Below are 26384 nucleotides of genomic sequence, written 5' to 3'. Positions count from 1 at the left end.
TTTAAACCATAGAATCGCCTATCTAAAGAAAAAAAAAATACCTACGCAACAATACAGGGATTGAGCAAGCCTTGTCAAACCTGAAAAGCAAAGAACCGGGCTTTGTCGTGGGGTTTTCCATGTTATAACGAGATTTCTGAAAGAAGTTACGCAGTAATTACTTGCATAACTGTAACCCGATTCCTAAACGGATTTCCTTGCTGGCAATCGACCATAAAATTGACGTAACCAATTTAGGCTTCGATCGACTTTGCGACATTTTGACACATCGAATCGTGTATCTATTTATATAAAAATGTATCTATGTATGAGTATAGATAACTATCGAAACACTATTTTTTATTCTGTGTGTGTTTTTGTCTGAGCAAGATTTGTTAAAACGCAACATGGACAGAAAATTTCAAAAGATTAGTTTTAAATTATACCCATCTAATACGATATCAACCGATTATTTTATAAACATAAACGTTTATAAAGTCAACAAATTTATATAAATAACATTTTTTTTACAGAATTCGTGTTGTTTATAGTTACAATACTATTATTAGGTCAATTTTATACGCTGTTTTTGTGATACGCTTCCAAGGAACATGACAAAAAAATCGTATCTGTGTTTTATACTTTTGATATAGGTCATAAACAAATAAATGCGTGTATTGCATGATAAACCGACACACATAAGACTTCTGATTAATAAAAATAAATAGGTAGGTACATTCACATCGACAATTAGTTTTATGAATAATTAAAGATTTGTTTGTTCAATACGTATTAAAATATTAGGTTTATTGAAGTGAAACTTCTATAACGGGGTTGGAAAAAAATTTAGTGTAACATTTTTCCGTTATGCGCCATCTTTTTTTTATCCCTACCACGCGTGATCCGACGTTTTTCTGTAAAGTTGCATAGAGTAAATTATTTTTGAAAAATAAGGTCATAAAGAAGTTTCACTTCTTACGTGTGTACACTAGTACACGCACACATTTTTTTTTTGTTTAGAAGAACTCTATTAATTATAATCAACCAACTTATTATACTAGCTGATATTATTAATTTAACATAACGTATTGAGTATTGACAACCTTGCATTGAAAATAAACAGGAATTCCATGTGATAAATAACAAACTATTAATTTCTTATCAATCACCTTAACTGACAGTTAAGCGTAGCATTTAATCAATTTATGAATGGGACACGAACATCATTACAAACATATTAAAATGCAAATTACATTTCTAGCATAAATCTCGGAATTAAAACATAGTGGGTGAAGCAGACATGAATGAGCAGTCATGCTCCGGATGCATTTTAATGTTTTTCTTTTTATTTTAGTCTAGAAAACAACGTGATTGGCCATTTTCGAGTCACACGCAACACCTGGTAATAAACCGCTTTTTCCTTTAAAAATACAGAATTCGTACGAATGTTTTAAAATGTATTCACTTCGATAAGTTATTTTTGTTGTTATCAGTCATTACCGAAGTCGGACTATGATCTTCTGGCCTTAATCAATGCAGGGTCACGAGATTAGTTCAACAAAATACCAAAGCTAATCGTAAAAACAATGTCAGGGAAGATGCTAACACAATAAACGAAATAATGCTAATATGGAATTATCCAAAAATTGTAAATTTATAGATATTGAAATAATTGTTTATATTAGAAAATACGAAGCGTGGAAACTGAATGAAATAATATTAAAGCAGTCTATAAGACTATCATTACTATACTTATCACCACAGGTAATATAATACACTATATACTATACCAAAACAAATTCAGTTTGAAGTCTTCTAAAATATTGAAAGTGAAAAGACCAAGAAAAGACTCAAACAAATTGTCACAAGATACATTCAACCGTAAAATCACACAAATATAGTTTTAACGTATCATTAACGTCAATCAAGTGACTGGCATAACAGTAAATCTGATTCATATTGGAAGAAAACGGAAAACGCTTTTAAAAATAGAGAAAAAATAAACTGTGAACGATGAATCATGTAGTTAGTTACATACCTGAGGAGCTCTCTGGTTGAATTCTTCTTCCGTTAACGCGACTAAAGCTGCTCCATCCATCGCGAAATATTCTGTAGGCACCATCGGTAGGTTATAATGTTGTAATGTAAACATCACCCAGGACTTGACGTCACTTGTATTCCATTGCATGGGATCTGGAGAGAATGTTAATGTTAAATACATATTTTTTAAATCATACGTCATACTGAATTTTCAAGATGGTCGAAACACTTCTGGAACCGTTTTCAACACACGCTTATATAATTAAAATAATGCGTTATGACATCAAACCTATAAGCGATAGTCATCGAAGATCATCAATCCATTTATCAACAAATGGCTGATAAATTGCGTAATCAAACACGGTGAAGTTCTAAGAAGCGATCTAAACTCGTTGTGTTTAATCAGTTACATGGAAATATTTGATTTTTTTTATAACTCTGATATTATGATGACGTTATAAGATTATGTATGTTAATAGCAGTAGTAGTATGAACATCGGCTAGATATAGTATTTCTATGACACATATAAATGATAGCTATCCAACAAGTGACTCACCTGGTGATATACCAAGGACGGTGCATGTATTATCAACATCTCGTTTAGACTGCTCAATTGCCATTGATAGAACACGGTCTATATCAGGTGCAGTTAACACATCATTATCTGCTCCTCCACTGCTCTCTTCCATTTTGACACTTCCTAGTTCCAATGGTATTGGCCGTAAATTATGTCTCTTTTGAAACGACGTATCTTCGAGGGCTGATCTTAATAAAACGTGATCTCTGGGCTCCTCTATTTCCAACTTAGGTGTGATATAAGTGTGTTGTGTGTTCTCTTGTAATATCTGGTTTTCTTTTAACAGTTCTTCGATATCAATGTATTCGTCGTGTTGTGGTACTGGGGAGGAGTATTGATTGTGACTTCCGTATGATACACAAGAGCCCGATGGGGATAAAGGGTATGGTGAAGCGAATCCTGGAACCGTAAGTCTGTTTGGTTCTTCTTTGATAAATACTGGTGAGTATTGGAAAGAGTTGTAAGGAGAAGACGGGTGTAATGCTACTGTTGGAATGGAACCTTCGTCTGAAGATGGAGACGGTGTGGGATAGGCTTCAAAATCGTAAAGACGTTCAAGTAGATTATTATCTTCTGGGTATGGAGGCGGTGGTTTGGTGTGTGTGGGCGGGGAATGTAGCATGGGCTCTGGCGGGGTTTCTGCACCGAGGAGGCGCAATAAGTGGTGTATATCGGAAGGTGAAGCTGGTACTGCTCTTTCACCCTGAGACGCTGACGGCGGGCTATACCCGGACCTGGGCACTGTCTGTGGCATCTATGGACAAGGAAAAATAACAAATAAATCTTTTGGTTCACACAGCACAATCTTTTTTTTGTAAATTCTAATTCTAATGTTACTGACAACCCACACGCGCGTTACCTAATCAGTTGTGAGAGCAAGAACAGGCTCATGCACGTACTAATAATATTTATACTAATTAATAATAATTTAGAAGCCAGCAGCTTGTAGCTAGAAACACGATTGCGTCAAACTACGTGAACTGACGCCAATCCAGATGTCTCTAAATCTTAAACTTCGCTTAGTCTCAAGCTTTGTTTATTTATTTAACGTCAAAGATTTCTAAATTTAAAACTGACTCAAACATGACTAAAATAGCCTAAATAACTGTAAACTGATTTTGAATATTATTTATAACTGAATCTGTATCAGGCCGTTATTTATAATAATATGTACGCAAAATTATAAACTTACTCTCAGCAAGGAGAGACCCATCTCGGCCAACAATAAAAAGGTAACTGCTTCTATAATTTCCTGAACAACAATTTACAAGGATCAAGACTGGTCAGGTTGGTTTATCTGGTTCGATGTGTCTATTAGAAAAAAATCTATTCTATAAATCTAGTACAATAACCAGGCTAATTGTAACTGGCTTTGTGGGAAATTTATGCACGTTTTATGTGCCTTCACAAGTCACGGACGTAATAATTGAATAATGGAAAAATGCAATCCCAGATTTTTTTTTATATATCAACGGAATATTATGATTTGATAATATATAATCTAAGAATTTTGAAAAGTCAACCTAATCACTAAATTTATGACACGTCCATAGGATACTTAATAGTAGCTAACGCTAACACTACCTACTAAGGCAAATGACCGAAGTAGGTACCTAAGGAAATTCTAGAGTGGATCCTGATTAAATTAATATTTTCTGATACAAATAAATTATCCGTCTTAGCATATCGTGAAATTTATTAATATCCCCAAAAGTAGATCATCACTATAAATTTCTTTATCGGCATTTGATATAAATATTATTAATCCAATTAATTGGACAAGTGATTCAGATCACACATAGAATTTAGCTTGAGAGTAATTAAAGCTATCATGCCTATAAATAAATTTGAAGTAATATGTAACAGGTAAATTATTTTTACTTATAAAAAATATGTGAAGATATGCTCCATTATTTTTGAAACGACAATTTAAAAATATATTTCTGTATTTATTGGCTATAGGATAATTTAAAACTATTTTAAATACGTCATCAATCAATCGTGATAAAATAATATCGAAAATAAAAAATATTAGATGGTAGGTATTAGTCGTGGCGCCAAATCAAAATATGCGGAAATGTCTGCACCCAAAATTTTATATGTATAGAAGTTCTTAGGTTCTAACTTCTACATTCAAGTATTTGCGTATACAGTGGTGTGTATTATATATTATCTGTAAACTACTCTAGGTAGCAACAAAAAAATATTTTTACGTTCCTACAGCCGTCAAAAAACCTGTGAGAATTATATTAACCTAACGATACTTCATATAAAGATGAAATTATGACATTAAAGTGATAACGCTAAAAGTACTAATAATGATTTGCGTTTATCGATCTTTTCAAAACACGTAACAAAAGATAGAAATCGCATTGAAAGTCAACTTCACGTTTTACAAAAAGAACAATCTCTAGACAGCTCAAATATAGTTTATACCTATTACGCGTACAACCGATCAATTTATAGAAGCCAGTTACAAAAAGTAATGCCTGTTTTTTAATATTAAGATGCTTAGATCATCTGGTAATGGCCGCTGGTGGCGTTTAAAAGAAAAAAAAAATGATTTTAAACGGTATGATATAATTTTCAGCTTATAGCCGTATTGACGTCATTACTCTATTATAATATCGAATTGACATAGACGTTAGTGCGTGACTAGACAAGTCTTCTTGTTACAATTTAGACGAGACCTTGAGTTTTTAACAAATAATATGGTTATTAATCCTTACTGAAATATCTATCAATCAATAGTACAAAGCAGAAAATAGCATGAATTCCTAGAAAACTTTTGAGACTATAATGCAAGACATGGTTGAAATTGGCGCGAATTTAGACCCCAATCACAATTTAATTTTATCTCACCAAAAAAATGATACGCAAGGTTACGTTCCATTCTCTATTTATATTGTAACATAGTATTTGAAGATATTAGGAAGTTTAAATTTTGGCTATGCTACATATTTCCAAATAGTTACTAGCCAGTAGCCACATACCATTTCATAAGAGTTACAAGTTGTATGGATCTTTAATGATATTAAAACGCTGAAGTTGTTCTGGACCAAATGCAAAAACTTCAAAGGTTTCTTTGCTCTGATACAATATTTAACATAATGTCACAATAACAATACAAATCTCGTTACTAGATGTCTCAGTGCGATTAAACTTAAATTGCCCATTAGTCTGTTGTACACTATAAAGCTGTGAGTTACAGCTTTCGAAAATACGCCAAGCGATTTCCAACACTTTGCAAATGATATAAGAATCAAAATTGCTTGCGTTGTAGGCGTGGTAATCTGCAATATTCAGAAGTGTATCTACTATTCCTTTTATGGATGTTAAACCGAGCTCAGTGGACATTAAGAACGTGTTTACAGTTTGGGCATGTTTTAGCCATATAGTTTTTGGAAATCCCAAATAAACGCTATGGGCAACCGAATAAAATAATAAAATAATCAAGAATACACGTATAACGTAATCTTAATTTATGAATTTACGTCATCTCTGCATAGCCTGATTAGCAAAAACACGGTTCACAAATCAAACACTATTCAAATTGGAAGTCCGAACGCATCGATTGCAAAATCTTTAAGTATAGAGATGACCGAATAACGGTCTGACCTTGGTGACCTTTATCAGTTTTTGGGAACTAAACCTAGCATAGGTATTCTAAGACTCACTTGACACTCGAATTCCATTGTTCACTTGAATTAAAAACAAACGCACTCACTCGAAATGTCAGCTGTCAGGGTTGGTGCACCTTTGACGTTAGGTCCATTTTGAGGTTATGATACCGGCGTAATTGTTACACAATGTTACGTTTTTTGGCCCATGACCGCGTGTGTACCGCGAGTAGATCACACAGCCACTGAGCTCTGCGCGAGCGCACACAGCCTTTGATTCAATGAACGCCTGCGTCACGCTGGGAAATACGCCCATACTAACAGCAATAGAGCCTGCATCCGAACAATACTATACAATCCATACGTCAACACGTTTTTAATTATTTTTTAGTGACGTACACGAAAGGAAACTATTTTTTCGCGCGTTTAACATACCGTGGCTTTCTTTTTCAGCGACCAAGGCCTTAGTCTCACTTCAGACGTTCTGAAAGTAACTTGGGGTGACATTAAATATGAACATGGAAATATTGAACTTTGCTCCCTCAAATATTTGCCAGCCAATACAGCGAAATTTTATTAGAATTTTTGATGGATATGGAATTTGCATAGTTCAAATACTTAGCGGAGTGTTTATATAAGGAAGCAAGGAATTTCAATTTGTAAGTGTCGAAGCCTGAAGGCTTTTTTATATGTTTATTTATGTTCGATAAATAAATGAGCAATATGAGTTTGTAAATATAAACATTCCTTAGCCTACAAAACCTAAAGATACCACAGAGGGAAATGGAAATTTAAAGTAGACACCTTAGATCTAAGGAATTTTTAAAATTTTGATTTTTCAAATGCAATCTGGATAGTTTCTATATTTTTATAGCCTAGAAACAACTGAAAATAGAATAGGGTATTTCCATAAAATGCATAATATAAAACCAAAGAAAAACCATATGTTACCTGGCGGCTATTACAATCAAGTATTTATGATTCCAAGTACCTTATTCGTTTACAATTGAATGAATTAGTCATAGCGTATTTAACGTGTTATTTGATTGTAGAACCCCATATTGATACTGACAGCATAATTACAAATAAATTATAACACACCTACTATTTAAATCTATAATATATGTATATGTGCGCTATGAATTATTTGTCACTAACGATATGTAAGTACAGTTTTAGCTGCACGTGATACAGAATATATACATGTGCATATATTTTATTGTCTGTGGTCAGATAGCATAGACAATGATTATAATTACGTCTCTGTGGTTCTGTGATGTAGATGCAAATCGTTTTCGCGCTATAACAAGAGATCTAAGCTAGTTATGGAGTGAAAGCATCGATATTAATATTGTTTTGAATAAAATGAATGGATAAGTAATATTTGAAGAAATTTTCAGGTCTGTTTCATGTAATTTTTAGTGTTCATTTCTCTGGCCTAGAGCTTATTTTCAGTTTTTTTTTTTTTTTTTTTAATTTTTACTAATATTATCCTAATTAATTAAACACTCGAAAAATCAAAATCGATTATGTAAGTTAAGGAACCGCAATTGTTCCGATACCTTTCAAACTCAATTACAAGCGATATGATTGGCTACACGCAATGACGTCATCACGCCTTCATTTCATTCATCGTCTAATTATAACGACAACTTAGCACGTGGGAAAACTTTTGTCCATGATATAATTGTTTACATACAACAATCCATCACGAAGAAGCATAGGTACCGTTATATATTGCAAGGAAAAATGAACCTCATGACCAGCGAATAAAGATGAAAATATTTTACATTGAAGGAAAAAATGATGTGCGAATTTTTCTCAGAATTTGTCATTTGCGTAAGTTAGCATGTTAGAATCACGTTAAAATATACCTACAACATATTTGTAATTTAATAAATAATCCTTAGCTAAATGAAAAACAATCTTGCGGCATAACGCATTGCTTTAGTACCGACACATTGAATACTTTTTTTTTAATTTTCATTTTTAAACGAACTTTAATGGGCACGGTCATGTAGGTAGGCCTATTTGAAAAAAAAAGTAACTGGCTGGTTTAAGAAAAAAAAAAACATTCCAATTTCAAATCTATTTCGAATTGGCTGAAAGGAAATTATATCATTCGCGCCTCTTCCCTTGTTATTGTTATTCGTTTTCGAAAAAATAAGTGTTCAGTGAAAGGTAAACAAACAATAATTTGCAGCATCACATAGATTGCCGAGTACAAGGAAAATGTTGAGGAAATTGTAGCAATTACTAATCATGTAGGTAACAGATTTATTAGAATGTTTTTGTGTTACGTATTAGTAATGACGTTCATATTGACGCACTTTCTTATTAATCACGATGGGATTTTTAAGAGTTCAGTTTTAAAATTATATTACATCTACTTTTTAGTTTTTATCATTTCTATAAGTATAAACCATAAATTCTAAGCAGAGTTAAGTTTTTGTTCTTTAGGTACACAAACATTTTACATAGGTAATATTATGCTAAAATAAACGATTATACTTTCTGTTTTTTTATGTACATAACTAAACTATATACATAACTAGTTAATATACTAAACAATACCCTCATATAGCAAAGAGGCCACTACATACGGTTGCAACTTGCAATATGCACGCAGCATAACAATATTCGATATAGAAGTAAGGGCTTGAGAACGCATGTTATCTAATCCCTAAGCAACGTGCTATGAATGAGAATCGAATCTATAAATACAAAGCCTTATGTAATCGGAATTGCCAATAAACTGTCATACAAACACCCACACATGTTATTTTTAATATATATGTAACTATCAACTATCAAGTACAGTGAGGTATGTATGAAAAAATCGGATAAACCTGATTATTTTTTGAGCTTCTTCTACGTGACTGAGGGCGTGGTTTGTCCAATGTTTATTTGTATGAAGTTAAGTGAATATTGTTTAAGTGTATGACAAATTGCACAAAAAATGTACTAAAGCAGTTTTATTTATTGTTTTACAAAAATTACATATTTTAAAGTTATCAAGCAAAGTTTTTCAAAGCGAAAAAGATACAAAATGTATGTATTAAAAAAAACTTAATCGCAAAACTATTAGAAATTGATACGTTTTAAGTTACATACGCAAATTTTTGATATCGGTACTTTGAACTGTAAGTATAAAGTTATGTATACAATATACATTTCACGCGTTTCCAACGTGTTTAAAGTTCAATTCTGTGAAAGATAATATTTTGTGAAAGTTTATAAATAAATTAAAAGTAGATAAATATAAATAAAAAACTCCAAATAGAACATACGCTACTAAGCAATATTATAAAAAAATGTAAATGTAAAGAACAATAATTATTATATCTACTTAATTTATTGCATGCGTCATATTGATTTTTTTATTTTTTTATTAAGATTTTGTTAGATGTCGCCTTGCAGATAATATATAAAAAATACCTTCTATTTTTATGAGCATCGGATAAAATAGGTAAAATTTCCTCTCAATTTTTCATATTTACAATAATTTTAATCATTGATAAATAGTTGGATAAAGTAAAGTAAGAATTAAGATTTAAGCTAGGAAAAAGCAATGAAATTTTATGATCATTTCCATTAGAGCTAGCGCGCAAGAGCAACTTTTGTCTCCGCAACTATTTTGTCTCTCCCGTCAACTCTATAGGAAGTTGCGTCGCTACGTGCGCGCACTTTCTTACTAGAGTTTATGGGAAACAAATTAATAGTTGCGGAGACAAAAGTTGCTTTTGCGCGCTAGCTCTAACGCAAGAGTAATAAAATAAAACACTACCGTGACAAGCGCTGGTTTTTATCCTGTCAATATAAACATATAAGTAATCAGTAGTCAAATACGCGCCAGGCTTTTACGATAAATATAAGTAATTATATATACCTGAATGAAATATCCATTAGTGCAATCCACAAAGTACGCCATTGTTAAACAACCAACAACAAAAAACGATAATAATTTATTACAATAACGTGTTACTTCTTGCGTTATTATCAAATAAAGTATTCAAATATAAAATCATAAATTCGATAAGTTTAAATTTATCGGGCGTGTTATCGTGTTGAACAAAGTTCATGTGTGATAAGATATAAGTACATTGTATCTATACGCTGCGCATTTCTGTCACATGGAGAAAATAAATGACGTCAAACTAATTGATTAATGACACATGTGTTAATTGATTTGTGCTGACACATTTTTACTTTTAATTTTTACCAAAATATATCGTTATCTCTAGAAATCACCTTTGTACTTATTTTGCATGAATAGGCATTTTTTATAAACAGTTTAATTAAAAGCTCTATGTATCACTGTCAATAAGGTGATCTATAAATTACTATACAGAGACTGGATTACCACTTAAAAGCCTTCTTGATTCTTCCATTTAATCATTTTAAAAGATCGGTTATAATATGCAGAATACATCAAAATCTATAATATAAAAATGAATCCCAAAATGTGTTGGTAAGCGCATAACTTGAGAACGGCTGAACCGATTTCGTTAATTCTTTTTTTATTATATTCCTTGAAGTACGAGGATGGTTCTTATGTAGAGAAAACGTAAATATGTACCACGGGCCAAGCCGGGGCGGACTGATAGTATTAATATAGAGCTAAAGATAAATAGAGAGCATTAGTTCATGTTACATCTACAAGAAATTGTTTTTCCGTAGTTCTACATTTTATACTTTATATTTGTTGACAAATCCATGAGTCAATCACTGTATTATTTACTTATAAATTATTAGAATATAACATATTACAAATAACAATATTTTCCCGCAACTGATCTTATTTCCAAGCAATCGAGTGAGCATAATCATTAAGTATTTTAGGAATGAATTCAGGACATGATACTAGATGACAATAAATCTAACTAGGGTCATTGCGCCAGTTCGCGTCCACTTAGTGCAGTTGGAAAGTTTGAAGGAGAAAATAAAAATGTTCCAGAACAAATTTCAACGCAAAATTTATGTAACGTGTTCATTACATAGTCTATTTTAAGATTTACTTTCAATTGTGTTGGAAATATCATGTGGTTTATATTTATCTAGAAAAATTACAGAATTAGGCGTTTTACCCAGTTCGCGTCCAAAAATTCCAGTTTGCGTCCACCTGTGGACCAGTTCGCGTCCACCGGCTTAGAAAAGGAATTAAGAGTGTATTGGGTGATTTCTTATCAGATAAATGCAAATAAAAATTAGATTTTAATAAATTATTTATTTATGAATATAGTTATTTAATAAAAACCGGTCAAATGTGAGTGAGACTCGTACACCGAGGGTTCCGTATTAACACGTTAGCTGCGAAACAGGGCTTGAAACACCCTGTCCGTGTCTCGTCGTTATAGCGGTAGGAAAAAACTTAAACTTCTCTGTCGTGCGGGAGGCATAACTTCCATCTGGTACAGTGTAGGAAAGTGATATCTATATATCTGAGATGTGCTATTGATTCCTAGTTCAATGGTATACCGACCTTAATACCGGGTTTTTTAGACCTCGTGCCGCACTGAACAAATAAAAATTCTAACACAGTGCGGAACGAGGTTGCGAACACCTCGTACCACCACGCACCTCGTACCGCACCCTAAGCTAGCTTCACGCGGTTAGTGTTGTACAACGCATTCGAGACTATTTGTGGAACAACTTATTGAAGCTTTTACAAAGAAGGACTTGAATGTGGATACAGGTAATTTTCAAACATCCTAACTACTCGGTATAATAAATATCGTTAATAGAAACGTGAATGTGACATGTTGAGTAACTTTCTTCAAATAGGTTGATAATCATGATTACTATTAGTGTGTTTGTTCATTGAATCAACTAGCGGCAAATCCAAAACACCCGGCAATCGGTGTATGGCTCATCAAAATTTAACTGTTGCCCAAGTCAACAAGCCAACAAGTGGTAAATGTTAAAAATAATTATGTAATGACGATTCGAAAGTGCTACTAAATAGTAGTCTAATTGAATAAATGAATAAATGAATGTTTGAGTTTGAGTTTTGAGTTGAGTTTGAACAAACAAGGCACATCATCTCTTAAAGGGATCAAAGAAGTGTAGATGTGTAGGATGTTATGAACTCCGCACCTTCTTAACAAGTCGTGAGGCCGAAAAAGGTAAAGAATGTTGCAAACAATATTGTTGTTTGGCCTGTTTTAATGAAAAAAATCCGTAAGTTTGATAAATAAATACAATTAAATAAAATCGATATTTCTTTTCCCATCACTAAATTATATGAAAAACTGCTATTGTTCAGTGCGGTATGGGGTACATCAGACCCCACATTTTATTTTACCCCTAGAATCTAAACTAACTAATCTAACCACGGGCGACGGTAGATTTAGGTTAATGAACTCATTGTTAATAATAATTACGACAAAAGCCGCACACTTTGTCTTATTTGGCACCAAAAAAACGATTTTGGTCTCCTACGGGCGGTGGGGTTTAAAATGCCTCGTGCCGCCACAATCTCTGGTGTAGGACAAGGTTTAAAACGACCCGTAACGCAGTAATGAAAAGTACAGATATTTCTGTGCCGCAGTGAACGTGTTAACCTGTTTTTTTTTCATATGTTTTAACTGCAAATGATTATTTTTTCAATGTTTCCCTTATTTGTGCTATAACACGTTGCTTCGTACCAAACTTCAAGTGTCTGTGTTCACGTAAAGTACCCTGTAGGTTTTGATTCCCTTGCGAATGTCGAAATTTGCGAAAATTTGCAGCATAGACGGCTATATCTTTTGATTACTTTGGCTTATAAGTTTTATTTTTTCACTGCTTCAAGGGACCGTAGACTTGAGTATTCAATATAAATTTCAGCTTTATAGTTTATACCTCCACGCGTTACTGAGAAAAAGACAGTAAGACAGACCGGCAGACGGACATACAGACGGACGGATATCAAAGTGATCCTACAAGGATTCCGGTTTTTCCTTTTGAGGTTCGGAACCTTAAAATCAACATTCGCTGTAAAAAACTGAAAGAAAACTTATTTATATTTATCTTCTCATTATTATTAGAACTAAAAATTAACAAAAAACAAAGTTACGTTATGTAAATAAATAATAATCAGTTCTATTAAGATTACCTGCCTACCCTATTTTTTTGTTTCTATTAAATTTCTTTTTTGTTTACTATTATTTTCTTAACCATAGTCTCATTCTTAGAATACCCATTTTAAAATGAAAAAATAGCATAAAAATTTGCTAATTTGAATGAAAATTTAAATTATCAACTTGTAGTCTTAGTCAAAAATTTACAATCTATTTTAAATACATATTTTAACAAACAATTCATTGCTACGTAATGAAAAACAATGTGGACGCAATATGTTCTATTGTTATGCACTATAGGTATAGTTTGCGACCACCGTGGACGCAAAATGGAAGTTGTACAAATTCGGTATAGTAATTCGCGTCCACCTTATTTTAGCTATTAATTGTAAAAGATATAAGCTGATTTATAATCCATACTATTCCATGTTTTGTTAGCAAAGTAAAGAAACAGTTACATATTCAAAAATTCACATTTAACAATAAGATACTTACCGTCGAACGCGACGCTTCGCACTATTTTTTTCTCAAAATCCCGCGCATTTTAGCTCTCTCGTTTAATAGCCAAAATTAAATAATTTTTTTAAATAGGATAGGCGGTGCGCAGGCTTTTTATGAATATGTGTGCATGTCTCTTATACATTGAGATATTATCGGAAATTTTTCTTAGTACAATTTTACTTAAAGTATACTTATTTTCGTGAATTTTCTAAAATATATCCGCAAAATGGACGCGAATGGGCATGTGGACGCGAACAGGCGCAATGACCCTAAATCCTATTCGTTAGTACGCATAAATTGTGGTTGAACTCAGAGTATCCGTTAATCAAGGACGTTCTAACGCATTACAATATTACTAATACTTCAAATATATTCGTCACTTGAGACAATTTTTCTTTATGTACAAGACAAAGCAAATTGAGCGTGACTTTTTCACACGACGATCCCTATTTTCATGATAATATGCAAGTATGTAATCCAATGTACATAATTAGAACTTTATTTAGGTATACTATAATTGTAGCAATATATTATGAACATAAAAGGTACATAGCAGAAAACCGGGCCTTTAGCGCGGGGACCGAATCGAGAAATTCCGTTACGAAAAAACCTCACGCTCACCACTCCGACGGGCGGAGGTGTGGCTTGAAGGCATAGCATGCATTATGCAACAGCTTTACCGCGGCAGTCCCCGAGTCCACACGTCGTTTTTTTTTTCTTTAATCTAGGTAATTTAATATAATATTTAAATTTGTTTTTCTAAAAAATTTCACAGCCACATCAACAAGTTTTAATATACACCGCGAATTGTACAAGTAACCAGAAGATACGAACATTAAATCGTTTATTTCCAAATAAGAAACTAAAACCTAATCGTTTGTATTGTATAACATTTCGTAGCGACAAAGCTCAAATCGTGCGCTTGGAACAGGTCTCAAGGTTTGGTTTTCCCGCTTCAAAACAAAATGGCGGCCGCATGCGCGCTCACCGAACGAATAAACTTACGTTTTTTTAATTGATCTTATCTTGTATTATTTAATATAGTAATTCTAATTTATATCATGTGTGCTTTGACTACATATAAATTAGATTTAATAATAAAATATTATGCGTTATTTTTTATGAGAGCAAAAAAAAATAAAGCTACTTCGTGGAAATGAATGCCAATTTTTCTCTGTAGAAAGAATCACATATTACATTTATTTTAGTAAAGCTATTCTGTAAATGTAGGTAGGTAGTGAAGTATCAATGTTATGTATAGTATACTTAATAAAATAAAATAAAAAAAATATATAACTAGCTAACAATAGAACACGCCTATATTTACTACGTCGAATTTCCCTTCCGCACTAGGTAGTTAGCGATTTAATACAAAAACAACGAGATCAGTAATTAGGCCCGAAGCCTAAAGGACACGTGAACAAAGCCAAACCAGTTCTGGAGGTACACACAGATATACAAACAAGGTCGTTACTTGTACTTAATTGTAACTCTGACGCAAGTTCCCTTTCACTTACTCTATTGGACCCATAAGTAAAGCGATTATGAATATATAATAGCCAGTTTATTGTAAGGTGCCATAAATTTAAGCTTTAAAGTTTAAACATAATGTAGTTGTTAAACTTTCAAATATATCGAAACATTGGCTTGTATGCTGGAAGCCCAATAATTATTATGCTTATTAATAACAACAAACAGTGAACTAGGTATACAATATTTTATCTAATTCGACAGAGCTTTCCTTTAGCTGTATAAATATACAACGAGTAGGTGGAAAACCAAAAGCGCAGCGCGTATCCATATTTTTATAGGTGTATTTTTACATTTAAGGTTGTTGTTTATCACCTTATGTAATCAAATAGGCTATATCTTAATGATTTACTTGAATCTTGAGAATCAATTCTCATGTTATTGAGATTGAGAGAAAATTATATAACTTATAAAATATATACAACGAGTAGGTGTTTGAAAAACAAAAGCGCAGCACGTACCCATTTATTTTTAAAAGTATATTATATTTGAGGTTTTTGTTATAACCTTATGTAACCAAATAGGCTATATCTTAATGATTTACTTGAATCTTGAGGATCAATTCTCATGTCATTGAGATTGAGAGAAAATCAGATTAGATTGAGCGCTATCGTAGCGTAGGTCGCCTAACTTTTATAATATTTCAGAATAAAAATACAACAGCTGATTAGACTTATATTTTATTTAATATGATAATGTAAATATTGCATACGTTAATATTTGTGAATCATCTTTGTCACGTGCCCATATTCTAGTCCAAAACATGGGTATTATTCCGATATTTAGTTAAAAATTAGCGTACACATGCTATTGGCGTTTGCAGTATGTCAATTTGTCCCTATATTTGTGACACTTTTATTTGTTCAAATGTCTGAAAGTGGAAGTTATCGTTCTTGTGAAAAGTAACAAATAACGAAATATAAGCTAGCGGTCTTACTAGGGTAATTGCGCCAGTTCGCGTCCACTTAGTGCAGTTGGAAAGTCTGAAGGAGAAAATAAAAATGTTCCAGAACAAATTTCAACGCAAAATTTATGTAACGTGTTCATTACATAGTCTATTTTAAGATTTACTTTCAATTGTGTTGGAAATATCATGTGGTTTTTATTTATCTAGACAAATAGCAGAATTTGGCGTTTTACCCAGTTCGCGTCCAAAAATGCCTTTTTGCGTCCACCCGTGGACCAGTTCGCGTCCACCAGCTTAGAAAAGGAATTAAGAATGTATTGGGTGATATTTTATCATATAAATGCAAATAAAAATTAGATTTTAATAAATTATTTATTTACGAATACAGTTATTTAATAAAAACCGGCCAAATGCGAGTGGGACTCGCATACCGAGGGTTCCGTATTAACCTGTCTTTTTTTTATATGTTTTAACTGTAAATGATTATTTTTTCAATGTTTCCCTTATTTGTGCTATAAGACGTTGCTTCGCACCAAACTTCAAGTGTCTGTGTTCACGTACAAGTACCCTGTAGGTTTTGATTCCCTTGCGAATGTCGAAATTTGCGAAAATTGGCAGCATAAACGGCTGTATCTTTTGATTGCTTTGGCTTATAAGTTTGATTTTTTCACTGCTTCAAGGGACCGTAGACTTGAGTATTCAAAATAAATTTCAGCTTTATACCTCTACGCGTTACTGAGAAAAAGGGTCTTGACAGAAAGACAGACCGGCAGACGGACATACAGACGGACGGATATCAAAGTGATCCTACAAGGATTCCGGTTTTTCCTTTCTAGGTTCGGAACTTCGGAACCCTAAAATCAACATTATTATTAATATAATTCACTGTGTAAGGAAACTGGAAAAACTTAATTATATTTATCTTCTCATCATTATTAGAACCAAAAATTAACAAAAAACAAAGTTACGTTATGTAAATAAATAATAATCAGTTCTATTAAGATTACCTACCTACCCTATTTTTTAGTTTCTAAAGAATTAAATTTCTCTTTTGTATATTATTTTCTTAACCACAGACTCTCATTCTCAAAAATACTAGTCTCATTCTTAGAATACCCATTTTAAAATGAAAAAATAGCATAAAAATTTGCTAATTTGAATGAAAATTTAAATTATCAACTTGTGGTCTTAGTCAAAAATTTACAATCTATTTTAAATTACATATTTTAACAAACAATTCATTGCTACGTAATGAAAAACAATGTGGACGCAATATGTTCTATTGTTATGCACTACAGGTATAGTTTGCGCCCACCGTGGACGCAAAATGGAAGTTGTACAAATTCGGTGTAGTAATTCGCGTCCACCTTATTTTAGCTATTAATTGTAAAAGAAATAAGCTTATTTATAATCCATACTATTCCATGTTTTGTTAGCAAAGCAAAGAAACAGTTACATATTCAAAAATTCACATTTAACAATAAGATGCTTACCGTCAAACGCGACCCTGCGCACTATTTTTTTCTCAAAATCCCGCGCGTTTTAGCTCTCTCGTTTAATAGCCAAAATTAAATATTTTTTTTAAATAGGATAGGCGGTGCGCAGGCATATTTTGAATATGTGTGCATGTCTCTTATACATTGAGGTATTATCGGAAATTTTTCTTATTACAATTTTACATAAAGTATACTTATTTTCGTGAATTTTCTAAAAGATATCCGCAAAATGGACGCGAATAGGCAGGTGGACGCGAACAGGCGCAATGACCCTAATAAAATGTTACCCATTCGCTATGCAATGGATTAGTTATTGCAATAACCTGTCTTGTTTTTATGATTGACGTTTCATGTGAGCAAGAGCAGGACACAGCTATGGTAGAAAATGGTTGAAATTTATCCATTGTTTAACTTTTTATTAGTAAGGCCGTAGGAATCTATTTCTTTTACTCAATTAATCTTTAATTGTAATGTTGAAAGCTTGTCACATAAGGAGTGGACTGCCTCTTATAAAAATATTACTACTTTTACACTTTGGAAAAGAGTTTTCTTACATGTGTAATATGTAATAGCAGAATTCCCTACTATTTTTTTACCCTTATAACACAAACTTATAGCAATCACCTAGCCAGGCTACACCATTTATTAGTGGATAAAAAATATTCTATACAAAATCCCAGGAACATTTGTAACATTTTTTATGACCATACATCAATTCCCTAGAGTCTAGACTAAAATACAAAAACCGAACAAACATAATGACTTTTCGATAGCCGTCTGACTCATAGGGTTTCTAAATCACAAGAGAATTCGTAATATTCATCTTAAAGTTTCCTTGTGTAGCGGAAGGCTTTCGCAATGCTATGATTCATAACAATCTTATAGAAATTCGTTTAAGGTAGAAGGGATTTTTTATAAAGGTATATTATGACATCATACGAATGTTTTCACTTCAATTCTAAGAACTTCAACTAATTAATAAACTATGTGACGATTTTACAGTTTACTATAGATATAGAATAATGCCAGCTTTTGCATCATTCTGTCATTGGAATTTGGAATGTGCATTTATTGTCAGCTTGGTTGTTTATTAATTAAATACCCAGCTTTCAAAATAAAACAATTACATAAGTAATTACTTCCTTGGTTCTTTCTTCTTATTTCCCGTGTCTTCCCTTATCTATGTCTATTGATTTAAGAGGTCAATATTGAATGTAACTTTTACTGTAACATTTCTAAGCAGAAAAAACATTTCTCACGAAATACGCCAAGAAAATATTTAAATTTTACGATTATACGTGTCTTTGACTTTTCTATAATTATATTCAAATAAGGGACTTGCCACACATGAGTAAGAGATCGCCACACACCTCACGTAACGTGAAAACAGAAGCCGCGTCCTCGACCTCAATGCAGGTGAAAATCTGACCACAAACAAACCGTACTTTTGCGTCTTGTGACATCACCGTACGAGCTTTATGTTACATTTCTAAATTCTTTAGATTATTATTTATGTGCTTATACTTTAGAATTTTATTTTTTGATGGAAATTTACCGAAACTGTTCTCATGTCATTTGTACACAACATCACATACTATTGTGCTATGTTTTATGTGAATTGTCATATGTATAAAAAGCCTATTTTCTTGTTTATACGTATAGTTTAAGGAACAATTATTAAAGTAAAGAAATTAAAGAATAACTCAAATTAGTCAGCGCTGGCCCTCATAGCATAGAGAAAACTAGCTTATTATAAAATAACTAGGGCTCAGAGTGTGGGAAACCAATTACAGGCTATGTGTAACTAGAGTCATAACTTGTGACTTATGTTCTACTGAAGAATGTTTGCTAATTTTTACTATCAGGCGTATAATTTAAATACAATCGCGAATGCCAATCGATCGGCCATTGTTTGAACGTGTAGTTAGTATATTATTATTTGATACGAATAATGGACAATTATTTCAAACTTTACAAGATATAACATGGTTTTATTCATTTTATAATCAAGCTCTCATTTTTATTAATAAAAGAGATTTTGATTTGATTTGATTTGAATTATAAAAGAGACATAGTAAAACTCAACAAGTGTCCGAACTTTTTATTTTGGGATTATATGTATCTTACTTTAACGTAGGAATTATTCAAGCATAAGTAGTAAATAAGCACATTTTGTTACCCTAATACTGGAATTAATAGAAAATACTTAACAGGTAACAGAACAGAACCGTCAAATTTATCAAATGTAGAGCCTCCATTGAAAGACTCTCATTAGCATGCAGAAAAAACATTCAGTAGGACTAAATTTTTACTTTAATAACTCTAAAAATTCTACGCAATCGCTTCTAGAACCCTTCTGGAATAAAATTTATTATAATTTTTTAAGTGTTACTCTACGCTTTCTTGATTATATATACTGTGTATTAAATATCTGTTTAGAAAGATACTCGCAATTAAAAAGATAAATAGGTCGTAATTGGAATTAATGCCTAAATCACCAATTAAATATTTATACAGACTAGTGCACGTACGAGAAAGCGCTAATAAGCCCCCTATTGTATTAATGATGCCTGAGCACGCACTGTACTGTCTAGATTAGCTAGATATTGAAAAATAACTGACTACCTATATTATATTAAATCTTTTTTGAACTGAAACTTCTTTGCGTTGAGGGTAAATTATAAAATCGCAAGCAATACCTTCACAATATGAGTAAAGCGACGAATTTGCTATCTTCCCAAAGAGGTTTCACTTCTGTCACGTGTGCTAGGCACACACGTTCTTTTTATTTTGTTAAAAAAAGTAGTTAATGTTTAATTTTTTATAAATTCAGGTTTTTTTAAAGGGTTTCCGAAATCTATATTTAATAGATAAAAGAAAATATTTTAAAGAAAACTTGAATAATTGAGAATATCGATCCTTCTAGATATCATCACCTATTCAACGAAAAAGTGGTCGAATTAATAAAATATGGTTGTTTGAATGGGCTATTAAAATTTTAATTAAATGCAAATAAGACATAATTAAAAACTAATCAGTAAATACTGAGAGTGTCAGCAAACTTGTAAATTGATTTGTGTATGATTTATCTAATTAACGACTTCATTTTCCTTCATAGATACCTACATATACCTACATGGTAATAGTACATATTATTATATCAATTAAATGCCTATAGGTTCCCAAAATAAATATACCGAAGTAGGTATATACCTACATTGTAATATATATATTATTATTACAAGCTCTGAACAAAGAAACTATATTATGTCATAATATAGGTACCTAGAGATATAAATTATTGAAAACTTATAATAATTGAACCATAGATAATTACAATCAAGCTTCTATCTCTTTTCTTTTCAGAGTATTTCATATTTCCGTCCTTTGTATCTCATATTATTATTATGTATTATTACTTTACTTAATAATAAAGCTTACATCATCACTAGTTGAACAGCTTATCGATAAGATTATTTATTGTTTTGTATTTTATTGCATCAATATTAATAATATAAATTACATAGACTTTGTCCATTGTGTTTTAAGTAAGAAACTTTCAGTCTGAAAAATCATTTTTCAAAAGATATAATATAACTGAAAGTGCCTTAAAAATATTTGAAAGCTTTTAAAAAACATTATCATATATCAGAAACGTTTGTCTTCTTTATTAATAATAGTCAAAAAGCATATTTTTCTAATAAAAGCTAAATTTCATATTAAAATCGTAGCTTTATTCATAGTTCACTTACAAGATCATAAAGCGCGGTGAACCATTTATTTAAACTGTTGGTCGGAAAATCATTCAAACTCAAACTCAAACTCAAACATTTATTTATTCAATTAGACTACTATTTAGTAGCACTTTCGAATCGTCATTACATAAGTATTTTTAACATTTACCACCGATTCGGAAAGCAGTATCTATGGAGAAGAATCGGCAAGAAACTCCATAGTTGCTCTTTTAAAATCATGTCAATATTACATAATATGTAACTTATATCTAACTTATACATAATATATCATAATATGCCAAAGAACTGTCCTGTGGTTTTTACGCGACAACCCTCCATGGGTCTTTATCGTCCATATATTCCTGAATACTGTAGTACGCTCTCTGAACTAGTACATTTTTTATATAAGTTTTAAATTTAGAACTACTAAACTCTTTAATATTGAGAGGAATTCTATTGTATAAGCGTATACCTTGACCCATAAATGAATTTTTAACTTTAGCTAATCGGAAAAATGGCATTTCAATTCTATTCCTGTTCCTTGTGCCATAATCGTGTCTATCTCCTACTCTTGTGTGTAAGTCGGCGTTTTTGTGAACATGCAAAATATTATTAAATATATACTGTGATGGTACAGTAAGGATACCAGTATTCTTAAAATGATCTCTTAGTGAGTCATTGATTATTATTATCTGTTTAAACGCATTTTTATACTAAAGTAACAATATTTTTTAACTATACTTATTTTAAACTTGATGTTAGCTGAAAAGTTAACTGTAATTTAAATGAACTCTTACGCCTAACAGAGTTTTTCATTAGTTGTTCAACTATTTAAGATATTTATAAGATTTTAACCGACAAATAAGATAAACCTTTAACGATTGAAATATATTCACATTATTTTTTGCGTCTTTTTCAGTTTTATAACATTCATTGTGTTTACTTCTTATTTTAAAAAGTTAAGTTTAAAGGCTCCTTTTTCAGCATTTACCTACAAACTATGTTTATGTATTTCGCGAGTTTGGTATATTTTAATATTTCTGGCGAATATTTTAATTAGTGTCTCTTCAAATTATAATATACTTAAAACATTATTTAATAACGTTATTACAATCTTTTGATAGATCGTTTTCGATAATAATAGCATGCATCTAGAAACGTCGACGACTTTGTAGAGCCGTTCCTAGGCTTTACATAATATTATTGTAAATAAAGCGCTGTAACTGTATTTTATTATTATTGAAATTACTGAAGTCAGTAGAAAAGCTAAGGCTTAGGTACATCGTACAATATAAGCCCAGAGTGTAGACTATTCAAAATATAATTTGCTACTTAAAATAGTTAATTTTTTGTAGCGATTGTGTTCTTCTCTTTATATAGAGATGTAAGCATAGTCTTATAAAACCTACTCTTCGGAAAATATGAAAATTTTAATTGGAAGCGAAATCAAAAAAGAAATTTAAAATGATATTTTCTATTTAAAGACTTGTAATAAATTTAAATCGTGTTTAAGAAGCATTAATTTTAACATAAAATTAAATTCAAAAAAAAAACTGGTCGAGTCTACAATCTATAAATGTCAGCGAAGCCCATTGAAAAAGGTAACAAGTCGCCAAGTTAATACAGATAAAACACAACCTTATCACCATGATATAAGCTTGTTTATTATCTATCAATACTATCATATAAGATTTCTTTTGTTTCAAAGTAAATGTTAAATTAGCACCAATCATCTCGTTTGCTTTGAAGTATTAAAAACCTCCATTATCATCTCTATCTAGGTATGTATAATTAATTCTGGCGTTTTTATTTCAATTACTTATGCTTACCTAGGTACTCTTTTCTTTTTATTAATGCATTATTATTGTTATATTAAAATACTTTTGCTAAAAAATGGATAGATGTCACTTAGTATTTGACTTAGTGACATCTATCCATTTTTTAAAGAAAAACATAGAAATACTGTTTTACTGAATTACCTCAAAATGAAACTTATGTAGCGGGTATTTTAGGATTCTTATTTTAAAAATTATTGTAAACATGTTAATAACAATGTAGAGTTTTAAGTTTTTCACTCGGTGGCGCTAGATGCCGCTAGTGTGACATGTATATTGTATAGTAGTAGTAATTACATTTTTAACTTTAACTTAGCTTAATTTGAGTTATCCTTTAATTTCTTAACTTTAATCAGATTTATAACCTAAACTTAGCTTAAAGTTATAGCTATAAATAAATTTAATGACAACTTATTAAACTACAGCCTATCTAATAAAAACTTAGTTTCTACTTAAAACGTACCATCTTAGAGCATGACTAAACTCACGTACGAAACGAAATCCACATTTATTTACATCTAATACAGCCATTACTAACGATGTCACAGCACTCGGGATGCGCACTGAATATTTACAAAACACAAAGCTCTTTAATGCCCATGTGGCTGTATTATGAAAAACTGTTCACGTTTATGCAAATACGTTCAAGCAACGAGCGAAAACTAGAAAGTTACTCACACAGCCGCACGCGCACACAAGCGCACCGCTATAACACAACAGCAGCAATCAAATTTCATAACCGCTATCAAATACCCAAAAATACCAATTAAAAAACAATTAAATCTTACCGTTTCTGCGTCTTCTGTCGCACCGTTCTCCCACAACATTTTGTCAACAAGAGTCACTTTGAAAATCGATAATATTTTTATGAAAACAGTTCAGTTCATTTCCACGCGATGTTTGTTTACAAAGAAAATTTCATCCCGGTTTTTATTTGTGTTTAAAAATTGGGCGTACGCGAGCGCTATCGGCCAAGTTACAGCGTTGTATGCGCGCACGCCGGCCCGCTGCTGCCGTCGAAGATAGCCGAGGATTGTCGAAGCCAGTCGAGCGCGCCGACCTACTTTGTTCCACTTGAAGCGTTCCAAGTGGTCGAACCATGATTTTTTCTCACATTTTCCGTTGAAATGCTACCTGTCTTTGCAGGCGTGATAAAAACGCGAACGCGTTTCCCTATATTTTACTTTTAATAACACATTTATGCTAATTATGCCGGCTAATGTATTTTATATGATATTAAAATACACCTACTAATCAATATCTGATTGTCATATTTATTGTGCTATTTTAATATAATAAGAACTACAAAAATAATCACATTATTAAATTTTCATAGCAGCCGCAGAGTTGAACAAGGAAAGCCATTAAAACTAGTGTAATATAGCAACCAATTAAAAAATCATAAACGAAGCCGACGCATCATTAAGATTAATTATTTTAAAGGTTCATAAGTAGTGGGAAAACCCAAGACAATCACTTGGAGAGTGGATTGCATTTGATACGAAAGTTCGTTGGCAAGGCCGTTGCATCGGTATTATGCAGCTTATAAGAGACAATACAAGTTTATATGTAAGCTTATGCCCTTTGATTTGCATGCTTGTGTATTTGTAAGGATTAGGTTGCTTTCCTATAGTGAAAAGGCACATCGAGAGATAATTTGTATAGTGTAAATTGTTATAGTTTCTAATAACACCATTTTCTGAAAACAATATAAGTAAATATTTATTTATACAATGCGAAAATGTCTTCTCTCTGTCTAATTTAAATGAAAAAATACCTGATAAAATGATATTACAAGTAGAATAATAACTTTAATTTGTTGTTCAATGAGTGATGTCGATACCTTCAACCTTTATTTAAATTAGTGTTACGTGCGATTATGCACGTCGAAGGCTCTACCAAATTATGAATCGATTATTGAATATATCGGAATATCGATTCATCTTTAAAAGTACTGTGACTTGTTTTATGAATTGTGACATGTAAATTACATAATAGCTTAAACTTGATTATATTAATTTAATTCTTTTAGCTCAAACTTAATTGTATTTATTTAATTCTTAATTTTATTTGTATATTTTTCATGTAGAGCAACATTTTAGTTACCTATTATTGTATTATTTTGGGTAAAATAATTTATATTTTTGAAGCTACGAAAGTTCGCCTGGCTTCAAGCGGAATAAAAAACTGAAAAAAAAAACAGAATATGTATAACTTTGTCATTTCAATGTAATGTAGTTCTCTACTGGTGAAAAAATAATTCAAAATTGATTATGAATATACTCACCTAAATATACCTAATACGCTAATCTTGTAGAATACACAATTTATTTATGCGACGACCCTTTCCTAATTTTTCCATCTTGATAATATAAATTTCAAATATAAGTTTCCAAAATAATACAAAACGTTAAATAATGAGACCATTTCAATACCTTATGAAATAATCAATCTTGAAACTAGCGGGGTTTTACAGCATGTTGTAATATAGTACAATTATTTGTATTTGCAATAAGTATTTACGTGTTGTATAAGAGCAATAAACACAAGGATAAAAGCGTGAAAATTCACAACTTTACTCTCAAAATTCACTGTTAATTAACATATTTAATAGCAAATTATACTTTTCCAAGCATCGCAATATAGTCACTCGGGTTTTAAATTTATGTAAATCTAGCCAGTCATGCCGGTAGCCGAAGAAAAAAATAGTCACTCTGATTGTAACTTTCCTCGATAAATGGGGTATCTAACACCGAAAGAATTTTTTAAATCGGACCAGTAGTTCCCGAGATTAGCGCGTTCAAACAAACAAACAAACTCTTCAGCTTTGTAATATTAATTAGTATAGACTAGAATTTTATTCTAATACGATCAGCTGCTTCTCCTATACGGGGTACAATCATATATCTATAAAGAGCTTCGCTTTTATATTTTTGTTATTCAGAATTATTCAATAGATTTTAAGACTTTAGGGACGTAATAAAACAAATATGCAAGTTTCCTTATTTTTATAATTACATAATGTTAAGAAAGTATTATAACCCACTTGCAAATGACACAGAGATAGTCTTTCTTCTTCAACTACTCTAGGAGCAGTTTTGAA

General features: G+C 31.7%; 1 protein-coding gene across 4 annotated transcripts in view; it reads right to left on the bottom strand.

The window, feature by feature from the left end:
• The window catches only part of LOC123692177 (DNA-binding protein D-ETS-4), a 34629-nt gene extending 10348 nt beyond the window's left edge, over window positions 1-24281 (bottom strand). Inside the window, exons 1-3 of one of the 4 annotated variants that reach the window (XM_045636881.1) lie at window positions 24070-24281; window positions 2577-3351; window positions 2018-2172 (exon numbers count right to left, since the gene is read on the bottom strand). In XM_045636881.1, the coding sequence (XP_045492837.1) occupies window positions 2018-2172; window positions 2577-3351; window positions 24070-24108 (969 nt within the window). In that variant the 5' untranslated portion in view covers window positions 24109-24281. Of the gene's footprint in view, window positions 1-2017; window positions 2173-2576; window positions 3352-6274; window positions 6470-10106; window positions 10164-24069 lie in introns of those variants that run through there. The other 3 variants (XM_045636880.1, XM_045636883.1, XM_045636882.1) reach the window with 3 other exon arrangements.
• Between the last annotated feature and the right edge of the window lie 2103 nt (window positions 24282-26384).

The sequence above is a fragment of the Colias croceus genome, chromosome 5, assembly GCF_905220415.1.
Source record: "Colias croceus chromosome 5, ilColCroc2.1".
NCBI lineage: Eukaryota > Metazoa > Arthropoda > Insecta > Lepidoptera > Pieridae > Colias > Colias croceus.
Note: the sequence above shows the minus strand (reverse complement) of the source record. Positions and strands in the feature narration are given on the sequence as shown.